We start from the raw sequence: 16423 nt of genomic DNA on the forward strand, positions 1-16423 counted from the left end.
GCATGGTACAACAGCTCGCATCATGTCACAGGGCTTGCAGACAGCATGGTACAACAGCTCGCATCATGTCACAGGGCTTGCAGACAGCATGGTACAACAGCTCGCATCATGTCACAGGGCTTGCAGACAGCGTGGTACAGCAGCTCTCATGTCACAGGGCTTGCAGCATGGTACAGCAGCTCCCATCATGTCACAGGGCTTGCAGCATGGTACAGCAGCTCCCATCTGACACAGATGGTTCTCTGTACACTTATTATATGGTGCATACCTGTTGTTCTAATACAGTACAGTGCTTACACAGTAACCCCTGCCTAATGTCACTGTAATCAGGAGTTTATGGTGTAATCCCTGCCTGACATTACTGGGGGAGAAGCTACACAAGACGCTCCTGAACCATGGATGCACCAGGCTTAGTTTTTTTTTTTTTTTCCTGGATTTTGTCCTCTAAATCTAGGTGCGTCTTATGGTCCGGAGCGTCTTATAGTCCGAAAAATACGGTATGTGAGTATGTGAATAAATTATTTTTGTTGAAAAATCGACATTATCTTGCGTCTACATTGGGGAGGTAAGTCCACCACTAGCCTCCCTCCTTTTAAACCTTTTATCAATATTTTACACTACTGGCGCCTGTGTAACAGTGCATACAATTTGAGTCCACCCCTGGTGAAGGTGATTTGGCCCCTTTTTCTTCCGACCTACAGAGAACGACTTCTTAATCCCGAGTGGGGACAGGTCTAATTCTCCTCACCTGCCTACTTAGTGATTACATGGACGGTAACCCAGATTTGTGAGTATAATTCTTACAACCACCTTTCCACTTCACTTATCCAGTACATAGTACACTATATTGGGTTCTCGGTGTCTCCCTCCCTTATTAGGAGGGAAAGAGTTTTCAGCCAATCAGGCTGCATTAGTGAAGTCTGAGGGGAAGAACAGAAGCAAAAAAGGACAACCCAGCATGCCATGCAACTTCCTTTTTGTGTACCAAATAAGAGTCAGGTAAACTGGGGAATGATAATTTCTCAACAAGAAAAGTAATAGCAATTTTAACTTTTGGATTACCTGGTTAGCATTCCTATTACTTGTTTACCAGATAAAAATAAAGAATTGATTTTTGAGTTTATGCCAGACAGTTACACTAATACTTTTAGCCATAGATCCTGAACAAGCATATGCAGATCAGGAGAATCTGACATTGTCAGATCTGACAATATTAGCTGCATGCTTGTATATGGGGGTTATTCACACACTATTGCAGCCAAAGAGATCAGCAGGGCTACCAGGCAACTGGTATTGTTTAAAAGGAAATAAATATGGCAACCTCCATATTATTCTCACTTCAGTTATCCTTTAGTCCACAGAACACATTTAGCACCTCAATAGGATTTAGGGATTCAATGAAACATATACAGGATCTTCTAAAAAAAATAGCATATTGTGATAAAGTTCATTATTTTCTGTAGTGTACTGATAAACATTAGACTTTCATATATTTTAGATTCAAATACACAAAACTGAAGTAGTTCAAGCCTTTTATTGTTTTAATATTGATGATTTTGGCATACAGCTCATGAAAACCCAAATTTCCTATCTCAAAAAATTAGCATATTTCATCCGACCAATAAAAGAAAAGGGTTTTTAAAACAAAAAAAAAAAAAGGTCAACCTTCAAATAATTATGTTCAGTTATGCACTCAATACTTGGTCGGGAATCCTTTTGCAGAAATGACTGCTTAAATGCGGCGTGGCATGGAGGTAATCAGTCTGTGGCACTGCTCAGGTGTTATGGAGGCCCAGGATGCTTCGATAGCGGCCTTAAACTCATCCAGAGTGTTGGGTCTTGTGTCTCAACTTTCTCTTCACAATATCCCACAGATTCTCTATGGGGTTCAGGTCAGGAGAGTTGGCAGGCCTATTGAGCACAGTAATACCATGGTCAGTAAACCATTTACCAGTGATTTTGGCACTGTGAGCGGGTGCCAGGTCGTGCTGAAAAATGAAATCATCTCCATAAAGCTTTTCAGCAGATGGAAGCATGAAGTGCTCCAAAATCTCCTAATAGCTAGCTGCATTGACCCTGCCCTTGATAAAACACAGTGGACCAACACCAGCAGCTGACATGGCACCCCAGACCATCACTGACTGTGGGAACTTGACACTGGACTTCAGGCATTTTGGCATTTCCCTCTCCCCAGTCTTCCTCCAGACTCTGGCACCTTGATTTCCGAATGGCATGTAAAAGTTGCCTTCATCCGAAAAAAGTACTTTGGACCACTGAGCAACAGTCCAATGCTGCTTTTCTGTAGCCCAGGTCAGGCGCTTCTGCCGCTGTTTCTGGTTCAAAAGTGGGTGCATGCTTCCATCTGCTGAAAAGCTTTAGGGAGATGATTTCATTTTTCTTTTTTATTCAATTAAAGTTATTGAAAAAATATCAACATTTAACAGATAAATGCAAAATAGAAAAGTATGAATACCATGAATAAACATATCAGACATATCGCATGGCAGAGTTGTAAGGATATATAATAACCTTACAGTAACAGATAATCAGGAGATGCTACAGGGGAGACTCAATTCAAATAATCATAGAAGATAGCTGAGGTTGAAAAGCATTCTATAAGGCTAGATATTTGTAACTTTGAGTGCTATTGTGGGGCTGGTCCAGCACAGGGGGGAGAGGAAAGAGTAAGAATAAGGCAGCGAATATGTTCAGAGATCAAATCATTTAGGGAAGAGAAAGAGAAGGTGAGAAGGAAGGTGTGTAGATATGTAGACAGATATGTAGACAACCCCACTCATGTGGACCCCATAATTTGTTTATATGTGTCTGAACACTGGAATTCAGTCCACACCGACCATGTTAGGGTACATTGCTCAGATCGCTCAGGCGATAGAAGGATTAGGTGTTCCATATGTTCTATAACTCCAATCCTCCTAATCCAAGATTAAATTGACGGTGCGTTGGGTGACTTCCAGTGAAGAGGGATCATTGCCCTTGCAGCGTTAATAAGATGGAAGGCTATTGATTTTTTGTATGACTTAATGGGTTCAAGGGTGCTGTGGAGGAGCAGAGTGGCTGGATTCAAGGTGATTTTTTTCCCATAAGATTAATTCCATCAGTCGGTGAACTTCGATCCAAAAGGAGGTAATTTTGGGACAGGACCAAAATATATGAAGGATATCGCCCCCACTGGCACCGCATCTCCAACAGGAGTCCGGTGACGAGGGAAATATTTTGTGCAGTATTTGAGGTGTTTTGTACCAACGAGACACTATTTTGAAGCCTAGTTCTTGGGCATTTACATTCAGAGAGCCTTTATGGTTTAAAGTAAGAATTTTCATCCACTGTTCGTCCTCAAATGTTTGTCCAAGGTCTCTTTCCAATGCCTCCTGATATCCGATTTTTTCTGGAGTTGTGGAAGCTACAAGAGTCTGGTATATAGTGGAAATTAAGTGTCTATGCGGAGAAGGATTTAGGATAAAATTTTCGAATGAAGTTAAAACTGTGGGCCAACCTCCAGTTTTTAGTAGGGAGCCTAAGAAATGATGAATTTGCAAGTATTGCCAGTTAGAGAGGGGTATCTGATCACTCATCCTGGCCATTTCCTGATGGCTTTTGACTTTTCCTGCGGTTAAGAAATCTCTTGCCCTGGGGGGTTGGTGAGGGTCCCATGAAATCAGAAATGGTATGTCCGCTGCTGGTTTGAAGGCTGGGTTGTCTTTTAAGGGGGTAAGCGGGCCCGGTAATTTAGTGAGACCTAAAGAGGGGGCGTATCTTCTAAAGCATTTAACTGTAGCTTCCATGAGTGGGTTTTGCCAGGCTACCTGGACGCTGAGTGGCGCATCAACCCAACCGAAAGCTGACGCATGAAATCCGGCTATTTCCTGTTCGATGGAGACCCACAGTTTAGGGTTATCTCCCACGGCCCATTCAATCACCCTACACAATTGGGAGGCCATGTGGTATTTCTGGAGGTCTGGGAGACCTACCCCACCTAGATCTTTTGGAATTGAAAGTATAGATCTCTTGATGCGGGGGGGGGGGGGGGGGGGGTTGTTGCCCCATATGTATTTGTTAATTTCACCTTGTAGATTCCTTAGGAAGGTGGGAGGGAGATCGATTGGAATACATTGGCTTATATATAAGATTCGGGGTAAAAGGTTCATTTTAATAGAAGACGTTCTTCCAAACCAAGAGAGATGAGTTTGTTTGCCCCAACGGATCAGGTCAGTTTTTAACGTAGAGTCTAGTTTATTAAAGTTAGCCAAAAATAGGTTATTCAAATCGGATGCGATATTGATGCCTAGATATCTAAGTTGGTTTGGGGACCATTGGAATGGGAAGCTAATCTTGCAAGTATGTATTGTGTTTGCATCGAGAGAGATATTTAACGCCTGGGACTTCTGGAAATTAATTTTTAAGTTCGACAATTGGCCGAATTCAGTAAATTTGCGCATTAGATTGGGGATGGATATCGCCGGGTTTTGCAGGAAAAATAGTAAGTCATCTGCAAATGCCGCAACAAGATGGTTTGAAGGGCCTACAGGAATGCCATGGATATCAGGGTCAGAACGTACAGCGTTCAGGAAAGGTTCCAGGGTGAGTATATATATTAGGGGTGAAAAGGGGGCAACCCTGCCTAGTCCCATTTGTTATGCGTAATGAGTCTGATAGAACACGGTTTACTCGAACTTTAGCCGAGGGGTTGGTATAGAGCAGCCCTATAAGTTTACACATGGATTCCCCAATTCCAAGGCCCGACAGAACCGTTCGGGTATAGTCCCAAGCGACCCTGTCAAAGGCCTTTTCGGCATCGCTTGAGAGCAAGAAGGCTTTAAGTCCCTTACGTTTAGCATATGACATAATGTTTATTGTCCTCATGACGTTGTCCTTTGCCTCGCGGCCTGGGACAAATCCTACTTGGTCTGGGTTAATGTATCTGGAAGCACATGGGACTAGGCGGTTAGCTAGTATTTTAGCCAAAATCTTGGCATCCAGATTCAAAAGAGAAATAGGCCTGTAGCTTGAACATTGTTGGGGGTCCTTCTCCGGCTTGGGACTCACTACTACGTGGGCCTCTAAAAACTGGGTGGAGGGAGTGGTGTTAGGGTTGACCGAGTTGAAGGCAGCAACAAACGCCAGGGCAAGTATACCAGTAAAGGTTTTGTAATATTGGCTCGTAAGCCTGTCAGGGCCTGGGGCCTTGCCTGGTTTCAGGGAGTGCACTGCAATATGGAATTCATCCTCAGTGAGGGGGGATTCCATGTCCTCCTTTTCTGATTGAACCAAGGGTAAATTGGTCGCGTGTTGAGAAAGAAAGCTAGAAATTGCAGAAGCTCTGTGAATTTGCTGGTCCTCTGATGAACTTTGGGTTCGCAGATTATATAGAGAAGCGTAGTATTTGTTAAATTCTTCTGCAATTTCCTCCGGTTTAAAAACCTGGAGATGGTTTTTATTGGTATTACATGTGACGTGTGTGGAGTGTTCTCTTTCTCAGAGCACGAGCAAGGTATTTGCCACGTGTTTCCATGTTCATAGAAATTTTTTTTGATAGACATTAATTTCCATCTGGCATCAGAATAGAGGAGTTTATCCAGTGCACCCCTAGCTTTGTTAAGTTCCTCTAGATCCTAGGTTCTCAACGTGTGGTACACGTACCCCAGGGGGTACTTCTGATGGTTCCAGGGGGTACTTGGCCTTGATATACTTAACCAAGAATAACTAATTTAGAGTTTTTAGAAAATGATAAATCTTATTTAAACACCAAATTCGTATTTTCGCTAATTTAAAAGCAATAATAGATGCTTTGAAATTGTTTAGAATCAATTATGTACGAGGATTAAATATATATTTGTCAAGGGGTACTTGTGATAATGTTTACTATGCTAGGGGGTACTTGGCGAGTACAGGGCTTTAAAAGGGGTACATACCAATACAATGTTGAGAAACACTGCTCTAGATGAGAGAGGGCTAAGGACTGTTTGTAGGTTCGCTCCAGGCGATTGATATCTGCCTTCAACTTCAGAGTCATTTTCTCCCTTTCTTTTTTAAGCCTAGATCCCATCCTAATAAAGTGACCCCGGATTACCGCTTTGTGTGCCTCCCAGGTTAGGAGTTTAGATGTTACGTGGTCAGAGTTTAATAGGAAATACTCATCTAAGGCCTCAGATGTACTATGTCTTCTACTAGCGTCTGCAAGGAGATTTGTATTCAATCTCCAATTCCATGTTTTATTGGAGGAGTCAGGAGTGGTAATGGTGAGAAAGACCAGGGAGTGATCTGAAATCGCTCTAGTGCCTATTTCAGTGCTGACAACCAGGGACAGGTCTCTCTGTGGTACAATGAAATAGTCTATCCGCGAATATTTATTGTGGATAGAGGAGAAAAAGGTATAATCCCTCTCCTGTGGGTGAGATATCCTCCAAGAGTCCATTAGGGATAAATTCTTTAGCTGGGATTTGATGCGGCGCAGGGCTGCATATGAAAGGGTAGTTGAGCCGTTCGAGCAATCTTGGAGGGGATTGAGGGGAACGTTGAAATCACCACTCAAAAGCAATACACCGCTAGTAAAGGTAGCTAGTTTGGTTAAGGTAGAAGATAGAAAGGACGGTTGAGGTTTATTGGGTACGTATATGTTTTCCATGGTAACCGTTTGCTTAGCAATTTTCCCTTTGATAAATAAGTAGCGACCATCTGGGTCTTGGACTGAGTCATCCAATGTAAACGGTATGTCATGACGCACAAATATAGAGACTCCTTTGGTTTTAGTAGTTGGTGATGTCGAATGAAAGGCTAGCGGGAATCGAGAGTTGAATCTCTTAGGAATGTGATTGGGTCGTAAATGGGTCTCTTGCAGATAAGCTATCTGCACTTTTTCGCGCTAGAGGAAGTCAAATACTATGGATCTTTTTTCCGGCGCATTGAGACCGTTTACATTGAACGACACCAGTCTCCATTTTGCTTGGTCTATATGCATTATTCCAGCTTCTTGTTAACAACCAATTCTTTCCCCTTAGAGATAGGCATTAGAGAGAGGTATGAGAGCAGAGAAAAGGATAGAGTGATATAAAAGAGAGAGGAGTAGGGAACAAGCAAAGGCGTCCTCCCTGTGAAGGACCAGCATATATGCTAGTGTGAAATCACAAAATTTAGCTTATAGGAGATATTCCCACGTGGATGCGACCTGGGGGGCCGCACCCACTTCCTAAGTGAGATAGGTAGGGTCAGTGTATAAAAAACACGCAAGGGATACCGCTTCACTGTACCATGCGAGACAGTGTAGGAACACAGGCAGCCAGGCCCAATACGTCAAGACAGGAAAGGAGGGTCCGCACCAATGTCTCCACAATCTATTTATTCAGGACATATCCAGATACAGAAAGAAAAGCACTAGTCAAGTGCTTTTCTTTCTGTATCTAGATATGTCCTGAATAAATCGATTGTGGAGACATTGGTGCGGTCCCTCCTTTCCTGTATAAAAAACACACTGGGTGGGGATTATGGCTGGCACCACTAGATTACAACAACAGAGCAGTACTACCAATTACAGACTTGTCTGTATATATAGAGATAGAACTATGTAGTCATAAACCACTCGGGCCGCAATATTGGGAAACAGGGTTGACAGCGGACCTAGGACATGGGGTCGCACCCTCCCCAGGGGCCCCACCCTCACACCCCGAACAAGGCCAAACGGAGGAAAACAAGAGGGGATGTACACAGAGACCAGGTCGGGGGAGGGGCGGAGACCCAGCAGGAGCGCGCAGCGGGACCTCTGCCAGGGCCAAATCTTAAATTACAACCTAATACAGAATAAATAAAGGTCAAAATGTTTACCCCCAGTAACATTACATAGCTATAATCAGCCTGGTTACCCCTCAAGACAGAAACAGTAGGAAGGAGGTGAGGCATACTATCACCAAACACTTACATGGTTATGTAAAAAGCACATATTAGTAATATCTACCCTTTACCCCGCCCCCCCCCCCCCACCGTGATTTCATTTTTCAGCACGACCTGGCACCTGCTCACAGTGCCAAAACCACTGGTAAATGGTTTACTGACCATGGTATTACTGCGCTCAATTGGCCTGCCAACTCTCCTGACCTGAATCTGTGGGATATTGTGAAGAGAAAGTTGAGAGACGCAAGACCCAACACTCTGGATGAGCTTAAGGCCAGCTATTGAAGCATCCTGGGCCTCCATAACACATGAGCAGTGCCACAGGCTGATTGCCTCCATGCCACGCTGCATTGAAGCAGTCATTTCTGCAAAAGGATTTCCGACCAAGTATTGAGTGCATAACTGAACATGATTGAGATAGGAAATTTTGGTTTTCATGAGCTGTATGCCAAAATCATCAATATTAAAACAATAAAAGGCTTGAATTACTTCAGTTGTGTGTATTTGAATCTAAAATATATGACAGTCTAATGTTTATCAGTACATTACAGAAAATAATGAACTTTATCACAATATGCTAATTTTTTTCATGAGATCCTGTATAACATATACAAATGCACTACAAATTACTGCAAGGAATTTCACAATGCACCAAATTTATATTGGGTGTTAACCAGTTCGGCCTATCTGGACGAGCTTCCTCGTCCAGATAGGCACTGCTGCTGCCGCCTTGTGCGAGCGATCGGGCGTGCCCCCGCGCGCGCTCCCGCTGCCCGCCCTCCGATCAGTGAATGGGAATATAATTCCCATTCACCGATCTATCTTCCCCGCAGAAATACCGACGCTTTCTCTTCAGAGAGCGCGGTATTTCTGCCCCCAGGAAACATCTCCCCTGCTTTTAAGTTCCTGGATGCGAGATTGTTCGCATCCAGGACTTTCACTGTGGCCATCTTGTGGCCAAATAGTAAACTGCACCACAATACATTTTTAATAAAAAAAAAATATTATTTTACATTTAAAATTAACAGTTTCCCTCCCACACCAAAAATTACCCACATACACTTTTTTTTTATTAAAAATAAAAATAAAAAATACAATTAAAAAAAAACAAAAACAACATAAATAGTTACCCAAGGGTCTGAACTTTTTAAATATGCATGTCAAGAGAATATGTTATTATATTATTTAAAATCATAAGCTTATAAATAGTGATGGACGCAAATTGAAAAAATGCACCTTTATTTCTACATGAAATATCGGAACCATAAATTGTAATAGGGACATCGTTTAAACTGTGTAATAACTGGGACAGATGGGCAAATAAAATACATGATTTTTAATTACGGTAGCGTATATTAATTTCAAACTATAATGGCCAAAAACAGAAATAATGAATTTTTTTCATTTCTTAATCTTCCTGTTAAAATAGATTTAGAAAAAAATAATTCTTAGCAAAATGTAGCACCCAAAGAAAGCCTAATTAGTGGCGGAAAAAACAAGATATAGATCAATTCATTGTGATAAGTAGCAATAAAGTTATAGGCGAATGAATGGGCGGTGAACGTTGCTCGGATGCATGAGATTTTCGGACTGCGGCGCTGAACCGGTTAAAGTGGACCCAAATTAAAAACACAAGATTTCAGAAATAAAATCTATTTTCTAAATCCTAATAAATAGCAGGGCTGTGGAGTCGGTCCAAAAATCCACCGACTCCGACTCCTCAGTTTAGGATTCCACCGACTCCGACGCCTCTAATTTGCATATTACAATTTTGTTGATTAAAAGTATGTAACATGAAATTCGTCTCTTAACTGCCAACGCTTAGGCATTTTACAAGACAACTGAAGTGAGAAGGATATGTAGACTACTATATTTATTCCCTGTAGACTAAAACTAGTCCTTGGTAAGAGTACTTGTAAAAGGTACAAACCGGAACAAAGAACATCTATCAGGCCCTAGGCAATGTAAGTGTGGGTACATGTAAGAATGATGTGCAGGTACTCTGCAGGGGAATGAGGAGATTCTTCCTCTATTACACATTCTTCATGCACAATCTGAACAAGGTTTATGGGTGACAGACAACACCTCTGTGTTCAATGTGCACAGCATTCTCAGTGGATCCCCTGCAGCTCTGTGGGGAGTGCATATGTAGAGTATAGTACTACTGTGTAACAAAGTAAACCTGAGACCGATGAAATTAAAGTTTTATACATACCTGGGGCTTCCTCCAGCCGCCTTCAGGATAATCAGTCCCTCGTTGTCCTCCTCCACCACCTGGATCTTCTGCTATGAGTCCAGGTACTTGAGCCAGTCGGGCGTAGTGCGCATGCACACACTCCGCCGCCAGGAGCATACTACACCTGTGCAGCACTATTGCGCAGGTGCAGAATGTTCCTGGCTGTGGGAGCGGCATGCAGCCGGACAGCGCTGACTGGCTGAATTACCAGGACTCATAGCAGAAGATCCGGGTGGTGGAGGACAGCGAGGGACTGATTAGCCTGAAGGGGGCTGGAGGAAGCCCCAGGTATGTATAAAACTTTACTTTTCATCCGTCTCAGGTACCCTTTAATTTGTAGTCACCAAACCAAATTTTAACAACATATCAAATTATTTGATGTCATCAGCAAAGGGAGTGCATACATTTGCATAAATCAGCATCAGTGCAGAATTATTTCCATCTCATTGACCATCTCTATTAGTGACACAGCTACACATCAGGCTTTATTCTTACAGCATAGATGTTATTTAGTATATATGAGAGATTCCTGTGTACACATCATATATACAATCACAATCAGATATGTACCGTATATACTCGCAAGCAAGCCGAATTTTTGACCCCCCAAAAGTGGGCCAAAAGTTGGGGGGTCGGCTTGCTTGCGAGTCACGTTGGTCGGTGGTCGTAGGCCGCTCAAACACCATAACCCCCGCCGCTATTAGCTTACCCTGCGGCTGCCGGCTTCCAATAGTCCCCTCTCCGTCTCCCGGGCATGTAAATAAATCACAGCAGCTCGCTCCACGGCGGCTGCTGTGTGATGACAGGATTGGAAGCTGGAGGCCGAGCGGTTTCCATAGTAACGGCGATACACATCGCCGTTACAGGAAGCCGCTCTCCCTACAGCTTCCTGTCATCACACAGCAGCCGCCGTGGAGCGAGCTGCTGTGATCTATTTACATGCCCGGGAGACGGAGAGGGGACTATTGGAAGCCGGCAGCCGCAGGGTAAGCTAATAGCAGCGGCGGCCGCGGGGGGATGGATGTTGCTTGAGGCGGGGGGCACTATACTAGCTATAATGGGGCACTATACTAGCTATGGGGGGCACTATACTAGCTATGGGGGGCACTATACTAGCTATGGGGGGCACTATACTAGCTATACTGGGCACTATACTAGCTATACTGGGGCACTATACTAGCTATACTGGGCAATATACTAGCTATACTGGGCAATATACTAGCTATACTGGGCAATATACTAGCTATACTGGGGCACTATACTGGCTATACTGGGGCACTATAATAGCTATACTGGGCAATATACTAGCTATACTGGGCAATATACTAGCTATACTGGGGCACTATACTAGCTATACTGGGGCACTATACTAGCTATACTCAGCACTATACTAGCTATACTGGGGCACTATACTAGCTATACTGGGGCACTATACTAGCTATACTGGGGCACTATACTGGCTATACTGAACACTATACTGGCTATACTGGGCACTATATTAGCTATACTAGGCACTATATTAGCTATACTGGGCACTATACTAACTATACTGGGACACACGGGGTTGGGGAATCACTCGGCCAGCATTTCCTACCCCCGGCTTATATGAGGGTCAATCATTTTTTCCTGGTTTTTCAGGAAAAAGTTGGGGGGTCGGCTTATATGCGGGTCGGCTTGCTTGCGAGTATATACGGTATATCTGACCTTAAAAATACGGGGACTGCTTTATTGAAGCAGCACAAGTAACTAATTTTGATTAGTTTATTTCATTTTTGTGGACTAAGCACAGCTATTACTGTATATATACTGTATATATACATTATTTTTAATGACTTATCTGAGAAATAGAACATTTTATCATATTTTCTATTTTAATTACAGTTACAAATTCATCAGGAGTTGGAGTCGGTGCATTTTTTCCCGACTCCGACTCCACAGCCCTGATAAATAGCAGCCTTTTTTCAGCTGCATGATGACAAATATAAAATATTTTACATTTATTGGAGGAATCCCTCCCCTCCTTTTATATTGCCGGGATAGAATCCGGCCAACTGGTGGAGTAGGTGGTGTCCGGCAAAGGAGGAATTGCTAATGGCTGCCACCTGTACAACCCTAGTAATGAAAAGAGAAGGGTGAAAAGCATGCACTGAAATGCTCATAGGCTTGAATGAGTGTTTATTTATATTTGTATGTGTCAGAGAGGTGCAACTAAATATTTTGAATTTAAAACAAATTTGGTTTGGGTCCGCTTTAAGTCTGCAACTCTCACCTGGTTCACAGCAGATGGTACTGTTGGTTGCTATGCAGTTGAAAATAATTTTGAAAGATAGCAGCCTCATGTGTGCCTGCAGTGTTAACATTCTGTAGCATAATCAGGCCAAGGATGGTTTAGCCTACTATTTTACAACAATTTTACAGTTCATATTAAAAAAATCAAGTGAATGAAAATAATAATGAAATGGATATAGAGAATACCTGTTTTGTAGGTTGATGGTTAACAACATTTATCTTCATTCCTTTTATTGGGTGAGTTACACCTGAAGACAGAGTCTTCAGCTGCGGAATCTAGAACAAAAGAATCCAACAAATTAGAAAGTTGTGGAATAGAGCCCTTACAATAACTTAAGTATGCAAATCAAATGCAGATAGTTTACGCATGTGGCGAAATACCGTCCCCACTCAGCCTTGGTAAGTAGTATGTTGATGGTCGCTGCTCAAAAAGGATGTAAGCCTGGTTTCCATTTGTGCGCTTCTATCTGCTTTTCAGCAACATGTATCAATCTGTAGCATTGATGGGCCGATAAAAAGCGGACAGAAGCACACAGATGGAAACAAGGCCTTACGGTAGTCTGCAGATAAAATGCTCAGACTCAAGATTGTGTCTTATGCTAGGTGCACACCATACAATTTTCTGGCAGATTTACCTGCCAGATTATTTCCAACATGTCCGATCTGAATTTTGAATGACTTTCGATTTTCCGATCTATTTCCATAGAAGTGAATGGAAATCAATCGGAAAATCTAAAAACCGATTCAAATTTAGATCGACATGTTGGAAAGTTCAGTTTAGAGCAAAAAACAAAAGCAATAGTTAAAGAAGGGCCTCACAGGGATCCAAAAATACAAAAATCTTTATTGAAGACCAAATCTCAAATTTCAACACACAGATAAAATCAATTAAAAAAAGGGCCCCAGGGGCTCCTCATCCACTCCTCACACCTTATACCGCATCACACATACAACCCAACTACTATTACTGGTATATGAATGCTGCAGCTGCTATAGCAAAGCAGGTATGTGGCAATATTGAATCATGTGGCTGGCCCTTTAAAGTGAACATCCGGACTAAAAATCGACTCAGCAGCACTGAAAAGGCTTGGTGTTTCTTTAACAGTTTCACAGCATCAGAACTTTGTTTCTCTTATACAAGTCTCATTTTTAGCTGCACAGAAGAAAACTGCCCGGGCTTTTTTCCCCTGATGCTGTGCAAAGCATGATGGGATTTCTGTTGTTGCTCTCGTTCTGTTTTGGTGCAATTTTTTTATTTTTTTATTTTGAATTTGACATTTGAAGCCTAGTGTGTGCAGCTGGAAGGGGTTATCAGGACACAGGACAGTTGGAACTGTGTCTCCTGCTCCTTGTCACCTCGTTTCAACCAAAAAGATGGCTGCCCCCATGACAAAGATGGCAGCCCCCATGAATCACAAAAATGTGCCTGTTCTTTTAAAACAGGGTGGGTAAAAAATTATATATTACCTATCTATTCTAATTAACATAACTAATGTAACTTAATGACAGTATGTTTGTTTAGGCTGAAGTTCCCCTTTAAGAGCTAGTGCACTGCCCGTGTATGTAATCTTTTGCGGAATCCTCTTTTTCAGAAGAGGTGAATAGATACTGGATCCACAGCGGTGCTTGGGTGCACTCAAAAAACAATATAGTCACAGAGTTCAGTTTAGACTTACCGGTAATGTTGTTTCTAGCCATTCTAGTGTATGGCCTTGAAATGAGACTCCAGGCTCCTCCTCCTGGGGAAACACAATCAGCAAGAAGTTTAAAAGACCCCACCCAACCCCCTATTTCCAGTATGTCAACAAGAAATACGGCCACCAAGATATCCACCAGTGCCCTAACTGCTGACTACCCCTTCTGCCACACCCTAGTGTGCATAGCTTGAAAGAAGATTGTAAAGGATAGGGAGGGATGATGTACGCCATACACTAGAATGGTTAGAAACAACATTACCAGTAAGTCTAAACTGAACTTTCTCTAACCATTCCAGAGTATGGCCTTGAAATGAGAGACAGACAAGTAATCTTACCTTTACATCAGGGAGGGACTGCTGCCTGCAAAACTTTTCGCCCAAATGCCATATCCTGCCCTGACAAAACATCTATTCTGTAGTGCTTCATAAATGTGGTCGGGGTCTTCCATGTGGCTGCCTGTCAAATCTGCTGAAGTGATGCTCCTGCTTTTTCTGCCCATGATGTAGCCATCGAGGAATGCGCTGTGATCCTTGAAGGTACCTCCTTACCCTTACTCTGATAAGCTTCACTTATCACTTTTTTATCCACCTTGCCAGTGTAGATTTTGACGCTTTGGCTCCCCTATTTGGGCCTGCGTGTGTCACAAACAATTGACTTGACTTCCTAAACTCTTGTTTTCCTGAGGTATTGTAGGATAGTCCTCCTGACATCTAAAATACTATATTTTTCTTTCTCATTGGACGGGTTTTGGCAGAAAGAAGGTAGTATGACCTGTTGTGTTCTGTGGAATTCCCATACCACCTTTGGAAGAAAATTTAGATCCGGTGTTAAAATTATTTTGTCGGAAAACACAGTGAGGAAAGGATCTTTGATCGAGAAAGCCTGTAAATCGCTAACTCTTTACGCCGTGGTAATTGCTGTTAAGAACAAAGCTTTGAGTGTCAGTTTTTCCATTTCTAGTTCTAACAATGGCTTGTACGGTTTCTCCATTAACATCTGTAGCACTAAGGGCAAGGCCCACTACGGTGTCACCTTCACCTTTATTGGTTTTGATCTTTCAATAGCCTTGAAGAATTCCTTTATCAAAGTAACTTTTGACAACTTTATCTAAAAAGGAGATAGCTCTACACTGTACCCTTAATGTACTCACCGCTAATCCCATACCCACCCCATCTTGAAAAAAATCCAAAGTATCTGAAATGGAATCTGAAGATCTATTTTTTTTTTCTTACACCATGACACATGCTTTCCACATCTTACTATAGATCTTTTGTGTCTCTGGTTTCCTGCATTTCAAAAGGTGTAATGATCAGTATTAGCTCTAACTGCACAGTAGTCAGTATTTTATTCAGAGTGTGATCACACGTGTCTTTGTGCACAGTATAACACAGGAGCTCTCCTATGTGATAGCCCTTGGCTGTAGGGACTATCACTAAATAGAGTGGTCGTACAGGCAATGTCGGTAACAGGTCGGTCAGGTAGTGGTACAATATCGTCAGGCAAATACGTAGTGAGTAAACAAGCCGAGGTCGGTAACAGATCAGATGAGCGACGGTACAGAATCAGGAGGCGATATTAGAGTCGGGGTCGGGCCGAGGTCAGCAGCAAACAGATAGGCAAGGTACAGAATCAGAAGGCAGAAGAATAGTCGAGAGTTCAGGCAAGGTTCATACACAATAAGGATATACAATATGTAGTTACAATTACGATATATAATATAATAATCCTAAACTATGTGTAAATCCCTGGGGTCCTGCCGATCAAACACACCAGGAACTGACTAAGGTCTGAGAGCTTAACCGCAAAGTATCAGCAACAGCAGACAATGAGCCACTGACAGGTCAGGTCTTAAATACAGGCAGGTAATCCAGAAGTTCCGCCCAGCGAACTTCAGCCAATCAGCGGCGATAGTCAGCTCAGCACTGTCAGCTGACCAGCAGATCAGCTGACCCGCCTCCTTAATGCATAAAAGTCCTATCTCCTGGTGCGCGCATGCGCTATTCTGTCCTGATGCACCCTGGAGAGACCTGTTCTGCCGGAAAGAGACGAGCGAGAGGACGTGGCGGGATCCACCATGACGGCGGAGGTAACAATATTCCTTACATAAGGGTTTGTATTACCTTCTCCGACAATCTTTTAGCTTTCAACACCTCTTCCTCAGATACCAGGCCGTGTAATTGAACATCTCTGGATTGGGATGACATGTGGGACCTTGAAGTAGTATGTCTTTTCTGTATGGCAATCTGAGGAACTGCCTCCCTGATCTTACCCACAGCTGGGTGAACCACGCTCTTTTGGG

The 16423-nt window shown here is 42.7% G+C and overlaps 1 protein-coding gene across 1 annotated transcript in view; it reads right to left on the reverse strand.

The window, feature by feature from the left end:
* The window catches only part of POLDIP3 (DNA polymerase delta interacting protein 3), a 216500-nt gene extending 203417 nt beyond the window's left edge, over positions 1 to 13083 (reverse strand). Inside the window, exons 1-2 of the mRNA XM_068242119.1 lie at positions 13063 to 13083; positions 12614 to 12703 (exon numbers count right to left, since the gene is read on the reverse strand). Coding sequence (XP_068098220.1) covers positions 12614 to 12703; positions 13063 to 13083 — 111 coding nt within the window. The remainder of the gene's footprint in view (positions 1 to 12613; positions 12704 to 13062) is intronic.
* Positions 13084 to 16423: the final 3340 nt, after the last annotated feature.

The sequence above is a fragment of the Hyperolius riggenbachi genome, chromosome 6 (genome assembly GCF_040937935.1).
Source record: "Hyperolius riggenbachi isolate aHypRig1 chromosome 6, aHypRig1.pri, whole genome shotgun sequence".
NCBI lineage: Eukaryota > Metazoa > Chordata > Amphibia > Anura > Hyperoliidae > Hyperolius > Hyperolius riggenbachi.